This window comes from Taudactylus pleione, unplaced genomic scaffold (assembly GCF_031769625.1).
Source record: "Taudactylus pleione unplaced genomic scaffold, aTauple2 ptg000095l, whole genome shotgun sequence".
Taxonomy (NCBI): Eukaryota; Metazoa; Chordata; class Amphibia; order Anura; family Myobatrachidae; genus Taudactylus; species Taudactylus pleione.
In genome coordinates this window covers 13,498,965-13,516,376 of record NW_028284497.1, presented here as the reverse complement: position 1 = coordinate 13,516,376, position 17,412 = coordinate 13,498,965, and the positions used below count along the sequence as shown (strand labels likewise).

The 17,412-nt window shown below is 45.6% G+C and overlaps 1 protein-coding gene across 1 annotated transcript; it reads right to left on the bottom strand.

The window, feature by feature from the left end:
• Positions 1-11,948: 11,948 nt before the first annotated feature.
• Positions 11,949-17,159, bottom strand: PSMB5 (proteasome 20S subunit beta 5). The gene is made up of 3 exons (XM_088470232.1): positions 16,907-17,159; positions 12,677-12,983; positions 11,949-12,496 (listed from the first exon to the last, which is right to left on the bottom strand). Exons 1-3 carry the CDS (start codon positions 17,120-17,122, stop codon positions 12,210-12,212), a joined length of 810 nt encoding a protein of 269 aa, XP_088326358.1. The 5' UTR covers positions 17,123-17,159; the 3' UTR covers positions 11,949-12,209.
• Between the last annotated feature and the right edge of the window lie 253 nt (positions 17,160-17,412).

Genomic DNA, 17,412 nt, shown 5'->3' with positions numbered 1-17,412 from the left:
ACTTTCCACTGGCATTTAACTATTTAATATATATTACCCCACCCCTAGCCATAGGACTTCAGTTGTTCGTTTGGTGCAGCAGGATCAAGACTGTAACAGGGGACTGCTCAGGTAGTCCTAAGCTTTTGTTTTATTTTAATTTATGTTTTTGGTTTGGCATTTCTAAGCGTCTGAATTAAGACGCATATACTATGACTCCATCTACCTCCGGCTGGACCGCAACACCAGTAACTGGGCTGGTGATTTTGGTGGGTCACGTCTAAGCTTGCTAGCCACAATGCTGCGACCTGGACTGCAACCGGACGCACAGAGATGTAAGGTAAGGCGATTCCTCACTTACGGGGAATCGCGCACGGCAGTCCTTGCTTCTGGTGTCAGAGATGCACCAGAAGCCACTGCTGTCAGGGCCCGGGATTGTCTACGTCCTCACTACACCACCGGGGCCTTATCGTCTGACGCCGGGGATCGGCAGCAGACGCTTCTGCTGCCACAAGGTCAGCGTACCCGGCTGGTTAACGCAGCTTAAGGGAGGTAGGCGCTCCCCTGGCAGCTCCTCCCCCGACCCTACGAAGGGTTTCGCGAGTCTGGGTTGCTTCCCCTACCCTCCATGTGTATATGAGATGCTTACGGTCCACGCTCAGTGCGCCCTGTAGCTGTTGGTCTCAGGAGGGTCTGGGTCAGTCTCCCTGTATATTTCTCCCTTGGTTAAGGTATATAGTGCTCTATATCCTACCATTCCTTTGTTTGTGTAGTTGATTTAGAGTCGATTGTAATTATATTACATATGCATTGTATGTGACTGTTTGCTAGCTGCTGTATTGACACGGTCTTTTATTTCTGTCAATTATAACTATCACTGTTTTTTCTCTCCATCCTCTTGGGGTGGAGGTTTTTCCCTGAGTACTTCACATTCATTTAGATTTTGTGAAGGCTGTTACATTATTGCAATTATTTCCTTTACTGAACATGTCAAAAGATAAAGGGATACAGGAGGGGGAACCCCCTGTGCTGGTTTCATGTAAAGCATGTATGACTTATTTGTCCCCTCAGGACATTAAGGATGGTTTGTGTGTTGTCTGTCTTAAAGAGCCACCTAACCAGTCCAGTTTACATGTTCCTGGGCAAGAGCCTTCTTGGGTAGCGTCTTTTTCCCAGGTAATGAAGCAGTTGGTGGATCGTATGGCTGCTCCTACTATGCCTTCTTGGATGGGGTGTCCACAGCATGCTATATTTGCACCTCCTATGCATTTTTCCTGGAAGGATGTTGATGGCCATTCTAGTCAAAGTATGGCACCATCTAATGCTGATAGCAGACCGGTAGTTACTAAGGCGCTTAAGCGCAAGTTAGCTTTTTATCAGTCTGCTCAACATATGGATTCAGACGCATCATCAGAGGATTCAGATGATGTGCAAAGTTCCTCTCCAGGGTCTAGCTCGGTGGAGGAGGACCATCCGTCTACAGTGTATGTTCCTTGTTTAGTGAAGGCGGTTAAATCAATCCTAGACATTCAGGATGATGAACCAGCTCATAGTAAGAAGGCTCCAGTGTTTAGTCACCACCGGAAGGTGGACAATACGGAGTTTCCTGTATCGAACAGCTCACTGAGCTTATGGATGAGGCATGGGGTAACCTTGACAAACATTTTTATGTCAATAAGGGAATAACCGCGTTGTATCCTTTCCAGGCTTCTGTATGTACTAAGTGGGATGTACCTTCTACTGTGGATGCTCATGTGATGCAGTTAAACAGAAATGCTACATTGCCTATTCTGTCGGCATCTTCCCTGAAGGATTCCATGGATAAAAGATTGAAGCATGTCTTAAATCGATCTTTTCATCATCTGGAGCGGTTACCTGTCCAGCTATGGCTGGAGCCTGGGTAGCCAAAACTGTTGAAGAATGGATGGGAGCATTGGAAAATTCTCTACCAAATGCTACCAGAGTGCAGATGATGTACAGTATATCTCCCATATACGGGAAGTGGCTTCCAATCTGCGAGGAGCTGCTGTAGATGCTGGAATTTTAGCTTCTAAAGCATCAGCAGCTTCAATAGTGGTGCACAGGGCCCTTTGGTTAAGATCCTGGAAAGCTGATACAGGATCAAAGGCGGCGCTGGAAGTTTTACCTTTCTATGGAAAAGTACTTTTTGGAGCAGAGTTGGATAAAATAGTAGCTACTCTGGCAACTTCAAAGTCAGCAGGTCTGCCATCTAAGGCGACTATAAAGTCTAGGCAGGTTTCTTTTCGGTCCTTCCGTTGTCAGGGATGAGTAAGGGAACAGCCTTCCTCTAAGACGTCTAGTTTTCGCAAAACATCAAACTAAGAGGTCTGGCCTGGCAAGACATCCAGCTTCAAAACCGGACCACAAACCCTCTGCCTGATGGTACGGGCCTCCTCCTGGGGGATCCCAAGGTGGGAGGCAGACTTTTTCAGTTTGCAGACTGTTTGTGTCAAACAACAACAGATGGCTGGGTCTGAGAAGTGGTCTCTAAGGGGTATGCCCTCACTTTTAGGAGGCATCCTCCCCAGAAGTTTTTTTGCACAGATCCTCCAGCAGATGCGGTAGAGGCTTTGGCCCTTCAGGAAGCCATTTACTCCCTGCTGCAGGTGGGGGTAATAGTCCCGCTTCCTGTGTCTCAACAGGGAAGGGGTTATTATCCCAATCTATTTCTGGTTCAGAAACCGAAGGGGGCTTATCGCCCTATACTAAATCTAAAAACCCTCAACAGGTTTAACCATGTACCCAAGTTTTGTATGGACACTCTCCAATCAACTATTTTGGGAATGGAGCCGGAAGGCGGATTACATGGTTTCCCTGGACATTCAGGATGCATATCTGCATGTTCCTATTATACCATCGGCCCAGCAATTTTTACGGTTTGCTGTCCTTCAGCAACATTACCAATTTCAAGCTCTACCCTTTGGCCTATCTAGGGCTCCCCGGTATTTACCAAAATAATGGCAGTCACGACGGCCTATCTCAGGCATCAGGGAGTCAGAATTCTGCCATATCTTGATGACCTTCTGATAATGGCACAGACTCCGGTTGTTTTACAAAACCATCTTCATCTGACCATAGCCTGCTTACAAAAGTACGGCTGGATCATCAAATGGATGAAATCATAACTTTCTCCAACACAGCAGATGGTACATCTGAGAGCTCTTCTGGATTCTCGGGCACAGATGGTGTTTCTGCCAGACGACAAGATTGTGGCCCTATCATTGCGAATACGCAAGATGCTATGCAAGCGAAGGGTATCCATTCTGTTAGCGATGCAGGTCCTCGAATCAATGGTATTCACCTTCGACATGGTGAGGTATGCCCAGTTCCATTCCAGGCCTCTGGAAAGAATGATTCTCTCCAAGTGAAATGGTCAGTATCATCAAATAAAGTCCCAGAGGATCCTTTTTACTCCAGAGGTTTGTCACTCCCTCCTGTGGTGGCTGAAAAAGGATCATCTGAACAAAGGGTGTCTATTCTGGATACAAATTGGGTGCTTCTCACCACAGACGCCAGTCTTCGCAGATGGGGAGATCATCCGCGAAGGTCATCATACCTTTCAGAAAAGATAGACAAATCAGGAAAGTCATCTGCCAATAAACATTCTGGAACTGCGAGCAGTATACAAAGCACTTGCAATGGCACAGGACCTGCTCCAGTGCAAACCAGTCCAGATCCAGTCCGACAATGCAACAACAGTGGCCTACCTCAATCATCAGGGAGGCACAAGAGGTTACACAGCCATGAAGGAAGTGACAAGGGTTCCGATTTGGGCAGAACGTCATCTTCCCGCCATCTCGGCAATATTCATATCAGGAGTACTCAATTGGGAAGCAGACGTCCTAAGTCACCAGGACATACATGCTGGAGAGTGGTCTCTCCATCCAGGAGTGTTTCAGCTCTTGGTAAACAAATGGGGTCTACCAGACATAGATTTCATGGCATCACGTCACAACCGCAAGGGCCCCAGGTATGGGGTCCAGGTCCAGAGACCCATCAGCAGCCTCCGTGGATGCACTGGTAGTAAGATGGGAGTCCAATCTCCCTCCTCCCAAGAGTTCTCAGGAAATTCAAGCAGGAAGGCGGAACAGTAATACTGGTGGCTACGTCTTGGCCCAGATGTCATTGGTTCACCGACACACAGAATCTGTCAATAGACAGTCTATATCCTCTTCGGCAGGATCTGCTAACACAGGTCCCCTGCTGGCATCTGGACTTGCCTCGTTTGGCTTTGATTGCATGGCTCTTGAATCTTCCATTCTAAGAGCAAAAGATTTTTCCAATTCTGTAATTCACACGATGCTTAAGGCACGGAAGCATGCCTCTGCCCACATCTATTAGAGTTTGGCATTCTTTTGGTCAGTGGTGTTCCCACAGAAAGTATGATCCAAAGGTGTTTAGGATTTCCAGGATACTGGCTTTTCTCCAGGCAGGTTTAGACCGTGGCCTCCACCTGGCTACTTTGAGAGTGCAGGTTTCTGCACTGTCAGTCTGGTTCCAGAGGAAGATTGCCTCATTACCAGATGTTAGAATTTTTTTCCAAGGAGTTCTGTGAGTTCAGCCTCCTTTTGTTCCACCAGTAGCACTGTGGGTGTTGTCTTTGGTTCTTAAGTCGCTACAAGCTGCCCCATTTGTACTGTGTAGTAGCGCATGGAGCAGATAAAAACAATCCCAGCGGCAGAGCTACAACGGGGTGTGAGACCAGCAGCGCAGTGGGACTGCTGCTCCTGTCGGTGACCAGAAGGCTGGGTATGCCGGACTACCCTTAGCTGTTACACTCGCTCCGATAGTGTCGGTGATCGGCAGCACTCCGGGCACATCGCAGGAACGACCTTTCGGATCCCGTGTCCCTGCATGTCCCAGATGATACATCCGGGCACTATGATCGCAAATTGCAATGCGATCATGGGCAGTAATGTCATGCCCAGATTGCAATGCAATACCGATCATCAATAATTGGGGGTCGCCGAGTACTAACCACACTACTAGTGAACTATAATACGGTTACAGGTGTGCATACGTTATCCATGCTAATGGTACATTTCTGCTAATTATTATCCACCACTGCAGGCTGGAAAATTTTTGTTATGGCATTTTATTTATGGTGAATACCTTAAGGTGCCCATCCACTAACCGATTACACTCTACAATTGCGACAACGTAATCGTGCAATCGCTCAGTAATCGGCCGCAAATCTTGCATCCAAATGTCAGAAACGACCAGCGATGCGACACCCGCTGGTTGTTTCCGACATCAGTCATCAGTCGAACATGCAGGCCAATCTGCCGCTAACCCCCTAGGGGAACGACGTATTAAGATGTCGTAATCGTACCATCTTTCCCCATATCTACTAGTGGATGGGCACCTTTATTGTATTTAATCCTGCAGTAGGGATTATCATTCCCTTATTTTATCCCTATATTTATTTGTGTGACCGTTGTGAGTGAATCAGGTCTTTTCCCAGGCTGGATTAGCCATGCTGGGACTAGGATTACTATATTTTATTTATATGACCACAGTGAGACTGCAAAGTGTAGTGTAGAGATATATTACAATAATTCAATATACTGTTAAACAAACAGTGGAAGGGGAAATCAAACAGTGAAATATTCAGACACTTATTGAGAGATCATTAATAACAGTAATACTGAATGAACGTGTGCCCTGGGGTGGTGGACAGAAAGGATCATAGTCACAGATTGTGATAGCGCACTTGAAACAAGGATGGTGCAGGGTAGGAACCATGAAGGTGGAGGGTCTTTCCCATGAGAGCTTACATGCTAGGGGATGGGTGTGCAGGCTGGTGGAGAGCTGAATGGGCAAAAATGAGTTCCATGGGCGGGAGGTAGCAAGGGAGAAGTCTTGGCTGCGAGAGTGTGAGGTAAGCAGCATGAAAGCCAAGTAAGAAAAAAAGAGACTGTGTACTGAAATGCAGTATATGTGGGATTATTAATCAGTATATTGCCATCACCCAAGATGAGGGAGAGGAGGCCAGAAGATATACTAAGGGGAAACGAGAGACAAAATTAAAGGTGGAGAACTGACCAGGGGGTACAGTAGAGGACTACAACCGAGAGGTGAAAAAAGGTGGATGAGCCGGATATAGAAGTTTTCAAAGAAAGGAGAGGGAGTTTGCTTGTCTCTGCTCCATGTCTTATTCACATGTTGGCTGTGTACATTATTCCCCCACCACTTCCGTTTCTTCCCTCCCTCAGATCCACTCTCCGATTTTTTACGTTGTCACCTGACATTCCATTACTTTTGCTTGCTTTTTGTTCTAATCTTCAATGTTATATTGTTCATTTGGTCCTCTGAACCACTGATGTGATTACAACTTTTTCCCATTTTCTTTTGTTATCCCTCCTATTTTTATGTTCATATTCTGTTTTAAAATCAATAAGCTTTATTGACAATTGGGATGGTACTCAAGTGTAATTTTGAGTTTCTATAATCATGATCAGACACAAGCTGGGGTCTGGCACAAAGGAGCAGAGCACACAGAAATAGCAGTTGTCATAGACAAGACAGGGGGCTCTGGTAGACAGTAAACAGGTACTAGCAGTGGTCAGAAACAAGCCAGGGTGTGGTACACAGTAGCAGGTTGTCCAAGGATAAGGTAAAGACAGTAAACTCAGGGAAGCTGAAGTCCCCAAGAATAAGAGAAAGACTAGAACGCAATAATCGGTCAATACGCTTATAATTGGTGGGTATATACTGTGTATGTAGTTTGTAAAACGTGCTAGACACTGTGATGAGAATGTACTGGGTTAAATAAAAACCCATTTTGAATCCTCACTGATTGACCACACTGGGTACTTTCAGGAAACGGTGGCCACAACCTCCTGACATTCAGTGACTCAGTTTGGATGCCAAGCAAGAAAACATGAGTTATATCTGCCAGCAGTTTCTTTTATACAATCTAACTCTAAATGCATATAAATCGAAAGCTAAGGCATGAGGGCTGGTCTGAAAAATGCTGCGGTTTACGATACCACATATGTGCTTAAAATTAGTGCAGTCAGAAATCCATTAGGCCGTGACGACTGCACATGTCTGTGTGGCGAAACTGAGGGGAGGGGAGGCAGAAACATGAGGCAAAGAGAGCAATGTGCACAAAAAAAAAAAAAGGCACCAAATTGCCTGTGACCTAAGGCAAAAAGACAACCAACTTAAACACATTGTCCTGTGTGACACATGATAAAATTATTTTTAGCTTTGGGTAATTACCCCTTAAACTTACTAGAGCTGTTGGATCAGACAAACAGAATTTCACAATTTATTATACAGTGAACGCCCGTAGCATAAAGTCTTTAAATGTATTCTAAATAAAACATATGTTGATATGAGAACAATTATGACTGAGCTCTTTCTATTCAAAACACCTGCTCTTCTGGGATGTCCCAATTTTTGAGGTGGGATCAGATTATTCTAATGCTCACAGCTACATAAACTATTGCAGGATATGATTGTGCAGATCCTGTGGGAGGCACTAACCTATCCACTTGTGTGATTATGTTAATGATGTGAGGTTGGCAGTGGAGGCAAAAGGGAATTCACAGTTAGTTGAACAAGAAAGGTATCTAACAGGACAGTCGTATACTACTATATTGAGAAAGAAAAAAAAGATTGATACATCTAACTGGTTTCCTTTTCGTAGCGTATTTTTGGAGAGTGATCTCAAGCTTTTGCACCCAGTATGTAAATTTTGATTTTTTTCTGCTTTCAGTGTTGGCCGATGGCTCCTACTCTCCTTGGAGAGTGCAAGCCTCAGAGCAGAATTGGGCTCAGAATCAGTTACTAGTGACACTGACACTATTTTCATGTCTCAACTGCTGATTCATTATTATTAGTGCACCCAGTGATTATTGGGTCTTTAATATAGCATTGGTGAAGGATAATAATATGAGATATGGTAAGAACTTACGCTTGTTATCTCTATTTCTATGAAGTCCATAGGGTTCCACAGGACACCTTGGGGTATAGGTAATGGCGGCAGACATCGGGCACCTCAGAGTTAAAGTTTTCAGCCTCCCAGAATGCACTGGGGTCCCTCTCCTATACCCTATCCGGAGCCAGGGCAAATCAGTTACGTAACAAGCCATAGCAGGAGGAGAAAAAGAAGAGAGAGAAGAAAGTCTGGAACACACAAGAATCACATTCTCACCAGAAGGCAACGGAAAAAAACAGTGACCAGAACAAAGCCCATCTGCAGTACAGGTGCAACAGGGCGGGAGTCCTTTGGAACCCTATGGACTTCGTAGAAATAGAGATAACAAGGGTAAGTTCTTACCATATCGCATTTTCTACTTCAGGGTCCATAGGGTATCCACAGGATACCTTGGGGATGTCCCAAAGCAGTATCCTTTAAGGGTGGGGACGCTCCTGTGCTGAAAGGGGAATCCGCTGCCCGAAGGAAGCATCCTGAGAGGCGAAGGTGTCAAATGCATAATACCTCACAAAGGTATGGACGGAAGACCACGTGGCTGCCTTGCAGAGCTGAACAGCAGAGGCACCACGACGAGCTGCCCATGAAGGACCCACAGACCGAGTAGAATGAGCTTTAACAGAGGATGGTACAGGAAGGCCTTCATGAATGGCAGCCTCAGAAATCGCCATGCGAATCCACCCTGCCAAAGTCTGCTTAGTGGCAGGCCAACCCTTCTTACGTAAACCATAGAGGACAAAGAGCCCGAGGTCTGGGGAATTAAAGGCCGGCACTATAATTTTCTCATAAATGTGGAAACTAGATACCACTTTAGGTAGGAAACCAGGGCGAGTGCGAAGCACCACCCTCTCCCTATGACAAATCAGAAAGGGAGGGCGACATGAGAAAGCCCCCAAATCTGACACCCTTCTGGCCGAAGCAATGGCCAGAAGAAACACAGTCTTAGTCGTAAGCCATTTGAAATCCACTGAGCCCAGTGGTTCAAATGGTGGTCCTTGGAGAGCCCTCAGGACCACAGCCAAATTACAAGGAGTCACTGGTGGAACAAAGGGAGGCTGAGTGCAAAGTACGGAACCCGGAGGGGAGCGCTGCACCACAAATCCAAAAAGTATAAATGAAGAAGTAAAAATAAACACAGAGGTTTAAATAAGCAATAAAATCCAATATTAAAAATACCACTTATTTGGCTGAAATAACATATGGTCCTTTGATCCTCCCTTCCTCTGGTGTTTTGTCAGATTCCCTCCGTGATGGAAAACATAAGGGAGAAATAGACAAAAAGATTGTGTCCAATGGGTATATCTGTATAAAATTGGTGATGGTAGCATTCATCTACATATCCCCCGCTGTAAGTTCTTAATGGGATAGCAACGGTTATTCAAATTGACGGACAATCTTCATGTATATAAACATATCTACACACACACACATATAATTATATATATGTATGTATGAAGGAACTTGGGCCGATGGCAGACATGCGGATTTAGCTGCTGCCAAAGTGTTCACAATTTTTTTATTTCCAGATAGGGGCCAAAGAGGACCTCACCATTAAAGGGTAAGCATTCCAACTCTTTCTTGGAGTCTGCATCAACTCTCCATGAGTGCCACAACAGATAGTGGCACGCCGCCACTGCTGCCGAGGAAATTCCAGAAGTGAGGACACCTATAACCAAGGCTGCCTCATTAACATATATGGATCCAAGGCATCTGCCCCCTGTACCATTCTCTGGCTACCCAGCTTAGTCATAGCTGGTCTGGAAGCCCCAGCCTGGAAGGGAGTATATGGACTTCCAACAAAGTACCACTTTGAGATACGTAGCATTCGAGAGAACATAGGCAAGGTTGCAGTACTCACTAGGCATATAATGAACTACAGGAAATGGATAACCTGCAGCTAACATTCCTGTGATATCACTGACGAAGGGAATTCCGCAGAATACCCTTTACACATAAAAGTTTCGCGCATGCAAAACCTCGCATTTGCGAAAAGTTCTCGCTTTGGCGGAAAAGTATTGCGCAGGCAAAAAAGTATCGCTATGGTGAATATGCAGATTTTGCCTAAAGCGTGCCCCATGTTGGCTTAAGGGAAATCCCTGCAATGAGGGAGGGAGAGGGAGAGAGACTACTGTGAACACTGCGTGAACTACCAGGGAGGGAGAATTAGCTGTTCCTCCCCACATACTTGCATTGTAACTAACAGGTAGAGTAGAGCAGCAGGGTGTTCGTCATACCTACCGGCACAACCGCATGGTAATAGCACACAGCAAGTACTGGGTATAATGCTACCACATAGCATATACATACATATATACACATTATAGTAGTAAAGCAAAATACTAGTCCTGTCTGATGCTTGTCAAGCCGCAGGAACTTACTGCATAAATATGCAATACCAATTCTCACAAATACATATACTATATAAATGTGAGAAACCCTCAGTGTTCACAGTACTGAGCATGTGGTACGTTTTAGCTGAGGAGAATAATCACATTCAGACATGATGAGTGTAAACGATGTCTATGTGACGCACCACACAGAAAAACACTTTCCAATTTAAGGCAATAAGCACCCTGCTGACAGTCAGAAGTGAAGTACAGTCAGACAGCGCTAGCATATAGTCACATACAATGCAGAAATAAGTCACCTGCACTACAGGCACTGATCAATTATGCAGATACAGAGCCTGGTAGGAAACAGTGCTGCATACACTGACCTCAGCGGAGGAGAGATATGCGGGGGACCTGGACCGTGATGCCTCCTGTATCAGAATCCAGCAGCTTTCGCCACTTTTATAAAATGGCCGAGGAGCTGATAGGAGACAGGCCCGGGGGAGGAACGCTGCAACAGCCCGCGGTGGAAAGGCACTGTACAGCGGGGGAGGCGCCGCCTGTGAGACAGGGAAAGCACACCCCCCTGGCATGCTATTAACCCCTGGGACGCTGGAGCCTTTTCCATACTGCTGCAGTCCGCTATCCCTGGTGGTCTAGTGGAAGCGGAGGATCAGTACCTTGCTCCACGCGCAGTCTGTCCCCAGGGAGCACCCTGCCGCCTAGGGACAAATAAGACTGTGAATCAGCGGTAATCCACAGCGTGTTCCCGCCGCTTACCCGAATCCCTGTGAATCCGGCCACAGCCTGGAATACCGGGGTCCCCGCTAGCTGAGACCCTGGTACCCACCAGCATCCCTGGATCTGTACCGGCGTTCTGGCCCAGCAGGGTGAAGGAGCGGCAGCATGGACCTCTAATTAGCCTGTCCATGCTGCCCGCTCATATCATCGCAGCAAAAGCTGCTGGAAGAAAACTTCAGGAGCTGTCCAACAGCCCCCCTCTGAAGAGGTGATCCGACTACGAGCTGGGCACCTACGAAACTGATTTGCCTTGGCTCGGGGGCGGGGTATAGGAGAGGGACCCCAGTGCATCCTGGGAGGCTGAAAAATTAACTCTGAGGTGCCTGATGTCTGCCGCCATCACCTATACCCCAAGGTATCCTGTGGATACCCTATGGACTCTGAAGTAGAAATTGGTATTTTCATGAGCTGCAGCAGTGATTACGGGTCCTCAGTGTTAAAGGTCTACCATAATTTTGGAACATAAGATGCTTTGGTGCACAAGACTATCTTGGTTCCAAAAGGAAAGAAGGAAATTGAATTTTGCCCTATCAACAACTTCCTATGTGCTGCACAGAAAAAACACAAAACTTTTTCCTTACTACAAGAGTCACCTTGATTTAAAAAGTACTACTGCTAAATGCATTTAGCCATCTTGCATATACAGCCACGTCAGACTGGATCCAAAATATACAGTACTTTAGTAAAAGTTCTCTTTCAATAGAAGTAGTACTTAATTTGTAGTTGACAGTAAAGTTAAAAAAAAAAAAAAAAAAGTGCAAATAACTAGATTTTAAACTGCGCTAAGGAAAAAAAAAAAAAAAATTTCTTAGACTGGTTACTGAATATACCGGACAAAACATTTCAGAGCAAGAATAAATCAAACTGCAGAGTCACTTGGAGGGGATAGGTTTATTAGGATGTTATGCATTAGATATTTAATTTTTCATGAAACATAGCTCCAAATACCATCATTTATATTCAATACAAAAAAAATGTAATTGAATGTTGGGGAGCATGAACCACCTACCCTACCCTCATCATATCCTTATTCACTCTATCCCTGTTTATCGCCCACATTGGAACTCACTCCATCTTCTAATAAACACAGGGTTTACAGCTATTTAAGGTTTCCCACCTCCTGCACTAGAGCATCAGTCATCCAGTCCCTTATATTTTTCATGCAATTCTGCAACGTCATCTTGTGACACACGCTCCCACCCATCTTCACGCACATGGTACAAATTCACCACTCCACCGGAGTAAGCATCACGGTATGTGGCCTGATAAATGGAGCGCCGAGCCAGTTCTTGGGCTTCCTCTGGTTCCAGGTCATAACTGTATCCTCTGTCCAAGGTTCCATAAGCATACATTGAACCGGAACCCACCGAAAATACAGAACCAGAAACACGGTTCCCTTCACTGTCCACATAGTATAAGCCTGTGTGAACCAGAAAATGTTTAAACAATTAAACACATTTATCAATAATCAGTATAAAACAAATTACTACTTTGCTAAAAACACCGTAAATAGCCCTACTGTAAACATGAAATACTAATAACATCAATTTACCTAATAAAATAAGGTAAGTAAAAGAAATGATCAACATTTTCTATTTACCTGGTCCCCTCTTGTCCCATCCACAGATCATGGTTCCCATAGACAGCCCCATGCCTTTGTACTGATATACCATATTAGCTAAGAGTTTGGATGCTGCCGCCACAGATATGCGCTCTTTGTTCCTGAGTTCATAGATGCGGCACTGTCGGGCAAGGAGTCTTTCCCAGAAACTGCAATCAGCAGCACCCCCTGCCATTGTGCCCAACAGGTAAGGGTTGATCTCAATAACTTTTTTCACAGTCTGTGAGGCGATGTACGAGCCAGCTGTGGCACGGGAATCAACAGCCACTATTACGCCATGACGGAACTAAAATGGGGAAAGAGATAAGCTCACAGTTAGGCTATATAAATTACTTCTGCCATACAAATAGAATTAGTGTATGGCGCGTCATTAAATAATTTGATGTATTTATGCTCATACATTTCCTAATACCAGTAATGATAAGGTTTAGAGATTTATCAAGCAGCCCGTTTCAAAACTGATAATTTTCAGCTGTTTTTTGCCACAGGATGTATTTTTCATTTAATATTATTGCTGCTTAAAATCCAACTACAAAAACTGCTCAAAACAATGCTTGCTATATAAACCCCTTTATCTGTGCAAACATGGCACACAGACAAAGAAGAGCATTAAAACATGCAATGAAACGTTATACAATATACAGGGGTATTCAATATGAAACGTAAACTTCGCCGTCTATGCGTGTCGAAGTTTTCACCGCACATCGGAGCTTTTGCCGGCGAAAAAGTATCGCGCGCACCCCCGATTATACCCGTATTCAATATGAAATCTTTGAAAACAGCACCCGGCGAATGTGAAATCAGCAACAACTTCGCTGATTTTTGGGGAAATGACCCTAACACCCCCAAAAAGATGCTCTGACATGGGGGATCACTCTGGATACCCCCGATTAGCCCTGCTGAAGGTTTTTGGGGTCTTTAAACGGGCTCAATAGCTGCTATTTGGGGGATTTGGGAAGGTGGTGAAGAATAGTATTTAGAAGTTTTTTTTGCTGAAAATAAGTAGTCCCAGCAAATTTTGGGTACTTGAAAATGGGGGTGAGCATATTTAAACGTTGCTAAAGTGAAGTTTTAAAAAACGTGAAAAATCCACCTGTCGCAAACACCTGCAATGAAAAAAACACCCGGGGCATACTTGGGGACCCCCCTAGATTGTAGTTCGCTAGTTTTTAACTTTGTACCCCCCAATTTTTTTTTTCAACCCCAAAATGAATGTGCTTTTTTTGGGGTCTTCTGAGGTATTTTTTTAAATTTTTTTGACACAGTTTACCTTTGGGGGACTGTCTGAAGGTTGCAGGGTGGTTTCCGAAATGTTGCACCCCAAAACCCCAATTCTGCACTTTTTTTCGCCACCCATTCCTTGGTGATATTTTTTCGCAGGGTCGAATGCAATATACTTTTCGCACTGGCGAAAAGTTTTCAAATTGAATACGGTGTAAAAGTAAAAGCGGCGAAAATTACGTCATCCGAGCGAAAACCTCGCAGAAACGGCGTTTTCGCTCCATATTGAATACCCCTAATAATCTAATGTAGCACTTTTATATTTGCATTACATTATGTAACTTTATATTAGACTATTAGAGCAAGTTGGACAATATCTATTATTATCTTTTGTTTTTAAGGTGCCACAAAATATATGGAGCCCCATAAAGAGTATACACAAAGGAATGCTATAGCATAAGTGCCAAACATTAACATTACACCAGCTGCACTACAACATAGGAAAAGAAATCCCAGAGTCCTGGGGGCTTCTGCTTGATGTGTGCACCCAATTTTCAACGAGATTTACTAAATAATATTGTTAACTACCTTTAAATGGTGGCTGAGGGTGTGAATGGGAGGACCAATCATAAACAATCTCTCAATTGGGGTTTTTGATTGGAACTGAAATGCACACACCCCCTGTAGTTTTCAGCTGGGACTGTCAGAGAAATGCAGGAGCCAAGAGGAAATACCCTGGAGCACCAGCATTGTGGAGAGGGCACCTTAGGAAACCAGGACCTGATTCAGTGATGTACACAAATCCGATGGTTTGCGCACATCTCCGATTGTTGGGGGTCTAAGCATACGCAGGACCCATTCTGCGTATGTGTAGAACAGGTCTTGCGTGATTGCTCACAGGGCCTGATTCTGCGAGGATCGTAATTGCAAAGCTGCACGCAGGCTATAGATATATGACGATATGACGTATGCACGCAGGCTATAGATATATGATAGTGTTCCCGCTAGGCTGTTTTAGCGGGGCGCGGCGCCCTGCCCTCCTTCTGGAGGGCAAAAAGCACCCTGCTCTCCAGGAGGAGGGCAAAAAGCGCCCTGCCCTAACAGCCTGCGGGAGCCGTTCTCACCCGCGGGACGCAGTGTCCCGCGGGTGGACAAACATGCGGTGACCCGGTCACCGCCGGGGAATAGACGCCGGGCGCATGCGCCCGGCGTCTATTCTCCCTTTCTGCAGCGCTTGGGGGCTGCCCGGCATGTCCGTAAGCGCTGGGCACGCCCCCAAGTATGACGAAAAGGGGGACGCGCCTTATAGACACGCCCCCTTTTCGTAACCACGCCCCCTTTTCGCGCACAACATTGCCCTCTCTAGCTCCGGCGCCCTGCCTGCCGCCGGAGCTAGAGGGAACACTATATGACGATATGACGTATGCAAGCAGGCTACAGATATATGACAATATGACGTATGCAAGCAGGTAGCTTTGCAATTGGGATCCTTGCAGATATGGTAATGCAGGAGTCATCATTCCTCCTGCTGCATTACTTATATGAGCTGCGTTGTCCAAAGCAGCATTGAATAATCTGTGTACCATCGTCCAGCTGAGGTGACCCATGGGGTCCCGCAGCCGGCTGCCACATTTTAGAGGAAGATGCCAGGAAATCTCCGTCAGCCAACAAAGATCCTGGCTTCCTCCCTCACCGGCGACACGCCTCCTTTTCGGGAAACGGAGGGCATCGCCACCCCCAACCGGCTGCAGACTGTCAATCACTGACAGTCTGTGAGCGAGTTAGCAAGACCCATTCTGCACACTCGCAGAAAGGGTCCTGTGGCTGCGCAGATTTCCAAACATCGGGAATCTGTGTTCAGCAGTGCACTGCTGAATCAGGCCCACAGTCCTCTCTTAGCCACAGCATGATTCACATGCTGCTGCATTTGGGGGGCAGAGCGGGCACAAGGACCCTTCTCCAAAACAGGGGCATGCAGGTATCTATTTCCTACAGACACCTCCTGCTGCATTTGCATTTAGTTTGCCGGTATTGCACAGCTGCTTCCCTGCGGCTGTGCAATACCATCCACCTCTGAATCAAGCCACTGGACTAACACAAAGCACCCAATAAATGCTATCATAAGCTGGGTACACACTGGGCCTGATTCAGAGATGTACACTAATGCATTTCCAGCTGCAATCTCACACGCAGCTGCTGTGCAAAAATATGGTAATGCTGTACTGAGCTTGAAATATATTGAGATGCCCATCGGTGGCTTCGCAGATCCAAGCAACTGCATACAAATACCCAGCCGCCGTTGTAGATCATTTGATAATCGGCCATGGTCACGCAGAATGGCCTCCTGAGCTGAGATGTCGGAACCACTGTATCTGCACATAATATCGCAGACTTGGACACAGCGGCCTTTTTTGCCCCACGGTCCCTGTCACTTTGCAAAGAAATCCTCTCCGCAAGCTGCATAGATGGGACGATGCAATGAAAAACTCGGTGCAGTTACATGCAGCATGTAACGGCACACTGCGCCATCGTACACTGGATTGTGCAGTGTGTACGACGCGCTCATTGTATCGTTACATAGCATCGCACTGCTCCTGGGGCGCACATCATATAGTGTGTACCCAGCTATAGATAAATCATTTTCAGATTTCTCAAATGTTTAATAGATGGTTCTTGTAGCGTGTAATGAAATTACACTATCTGGCTGGTCTATATATGATGAGGGAAGCCACACAAGGGCCATTTACAGATGGGGAAGATGTATCAAAGTTTGGAGAGTGATAAAGTACGAACCAATCAGCTCCTATCATTTTACAAACACAGCCTGCACAATGAGTTAGGAGCTGACTGGTTGGTACTTTAGCTCTCTCTCAACTTTGATATATCTTCTCCTTAAACAGGCTAGAAGGGAACACCTTAAAGATTTCCTATAGATGTATTAAACAATACAGGGAAATAAATTGAGGTAATGACAGAAGCAGTGAGCACCTTGAAGGCCAGCGTGGTTGTCCCATGCAGAAACTCGATCCCGGGCTCTGCTGTTCCATGTCCGACCCCAGGGACTACTTGGAAGCTTAGCCCCTCGGTGTCCAGGCTACAGTGTGCCGGGTTATCCCTGTACCGGCTCAACAGAGAACCTTCCGACCGTACAACACTAGCCAGCGCCATGTTCACTTCGAATCCCAGCGAATTGCTGCAGCACATACAGCGCGTCTCCGTGTGATGACGTAAAAATGACAATGCAGTTTAGACGGCCATGTCTAAAAAGGGCATGACTAACTATTATGTGCGTGCAGATCCTTCCGACGCCATCTTACCTGAGGTTGCTTTGTTTAGATAGCTTAAGCTATAAGTAGGATTTTGTATTTGATAGGGATTTTTCAAGTTATATCAATTAGTGACTGCAAAATAGTAACACATAACAGTCAGTCTGATTCCTTTTCACGTGGTGATAATATGCTGTCTCATAGTAAATTTTTTATTGGAATAACCAA

Excerpts from the sequence above, each read along its gene's own strand:
- PSMB5 (XM_088470232.1), bottom strand. The coding sequence starts at position 17,122 with ATGTGCTGCAGCAATTCGCTGGGATTCGAAGTGAACATGGCGCTGGCT. Across the intron at positions 12,984-16,906 it reads CAACCACGCTGGCCTTCAAG|TTCCGTCATGGCGTAATAGT; the intron begins GTGCTCACTGCT and ends TCCCCATTTTAG. Across the intron at positions 12,497-12,676 it reads ATGGGACAAGAGGGGACCAG|GCTTATACTATGTGGACAGT; the intron begins GTAAATAGAAAA and ends TGGTTCACACAG.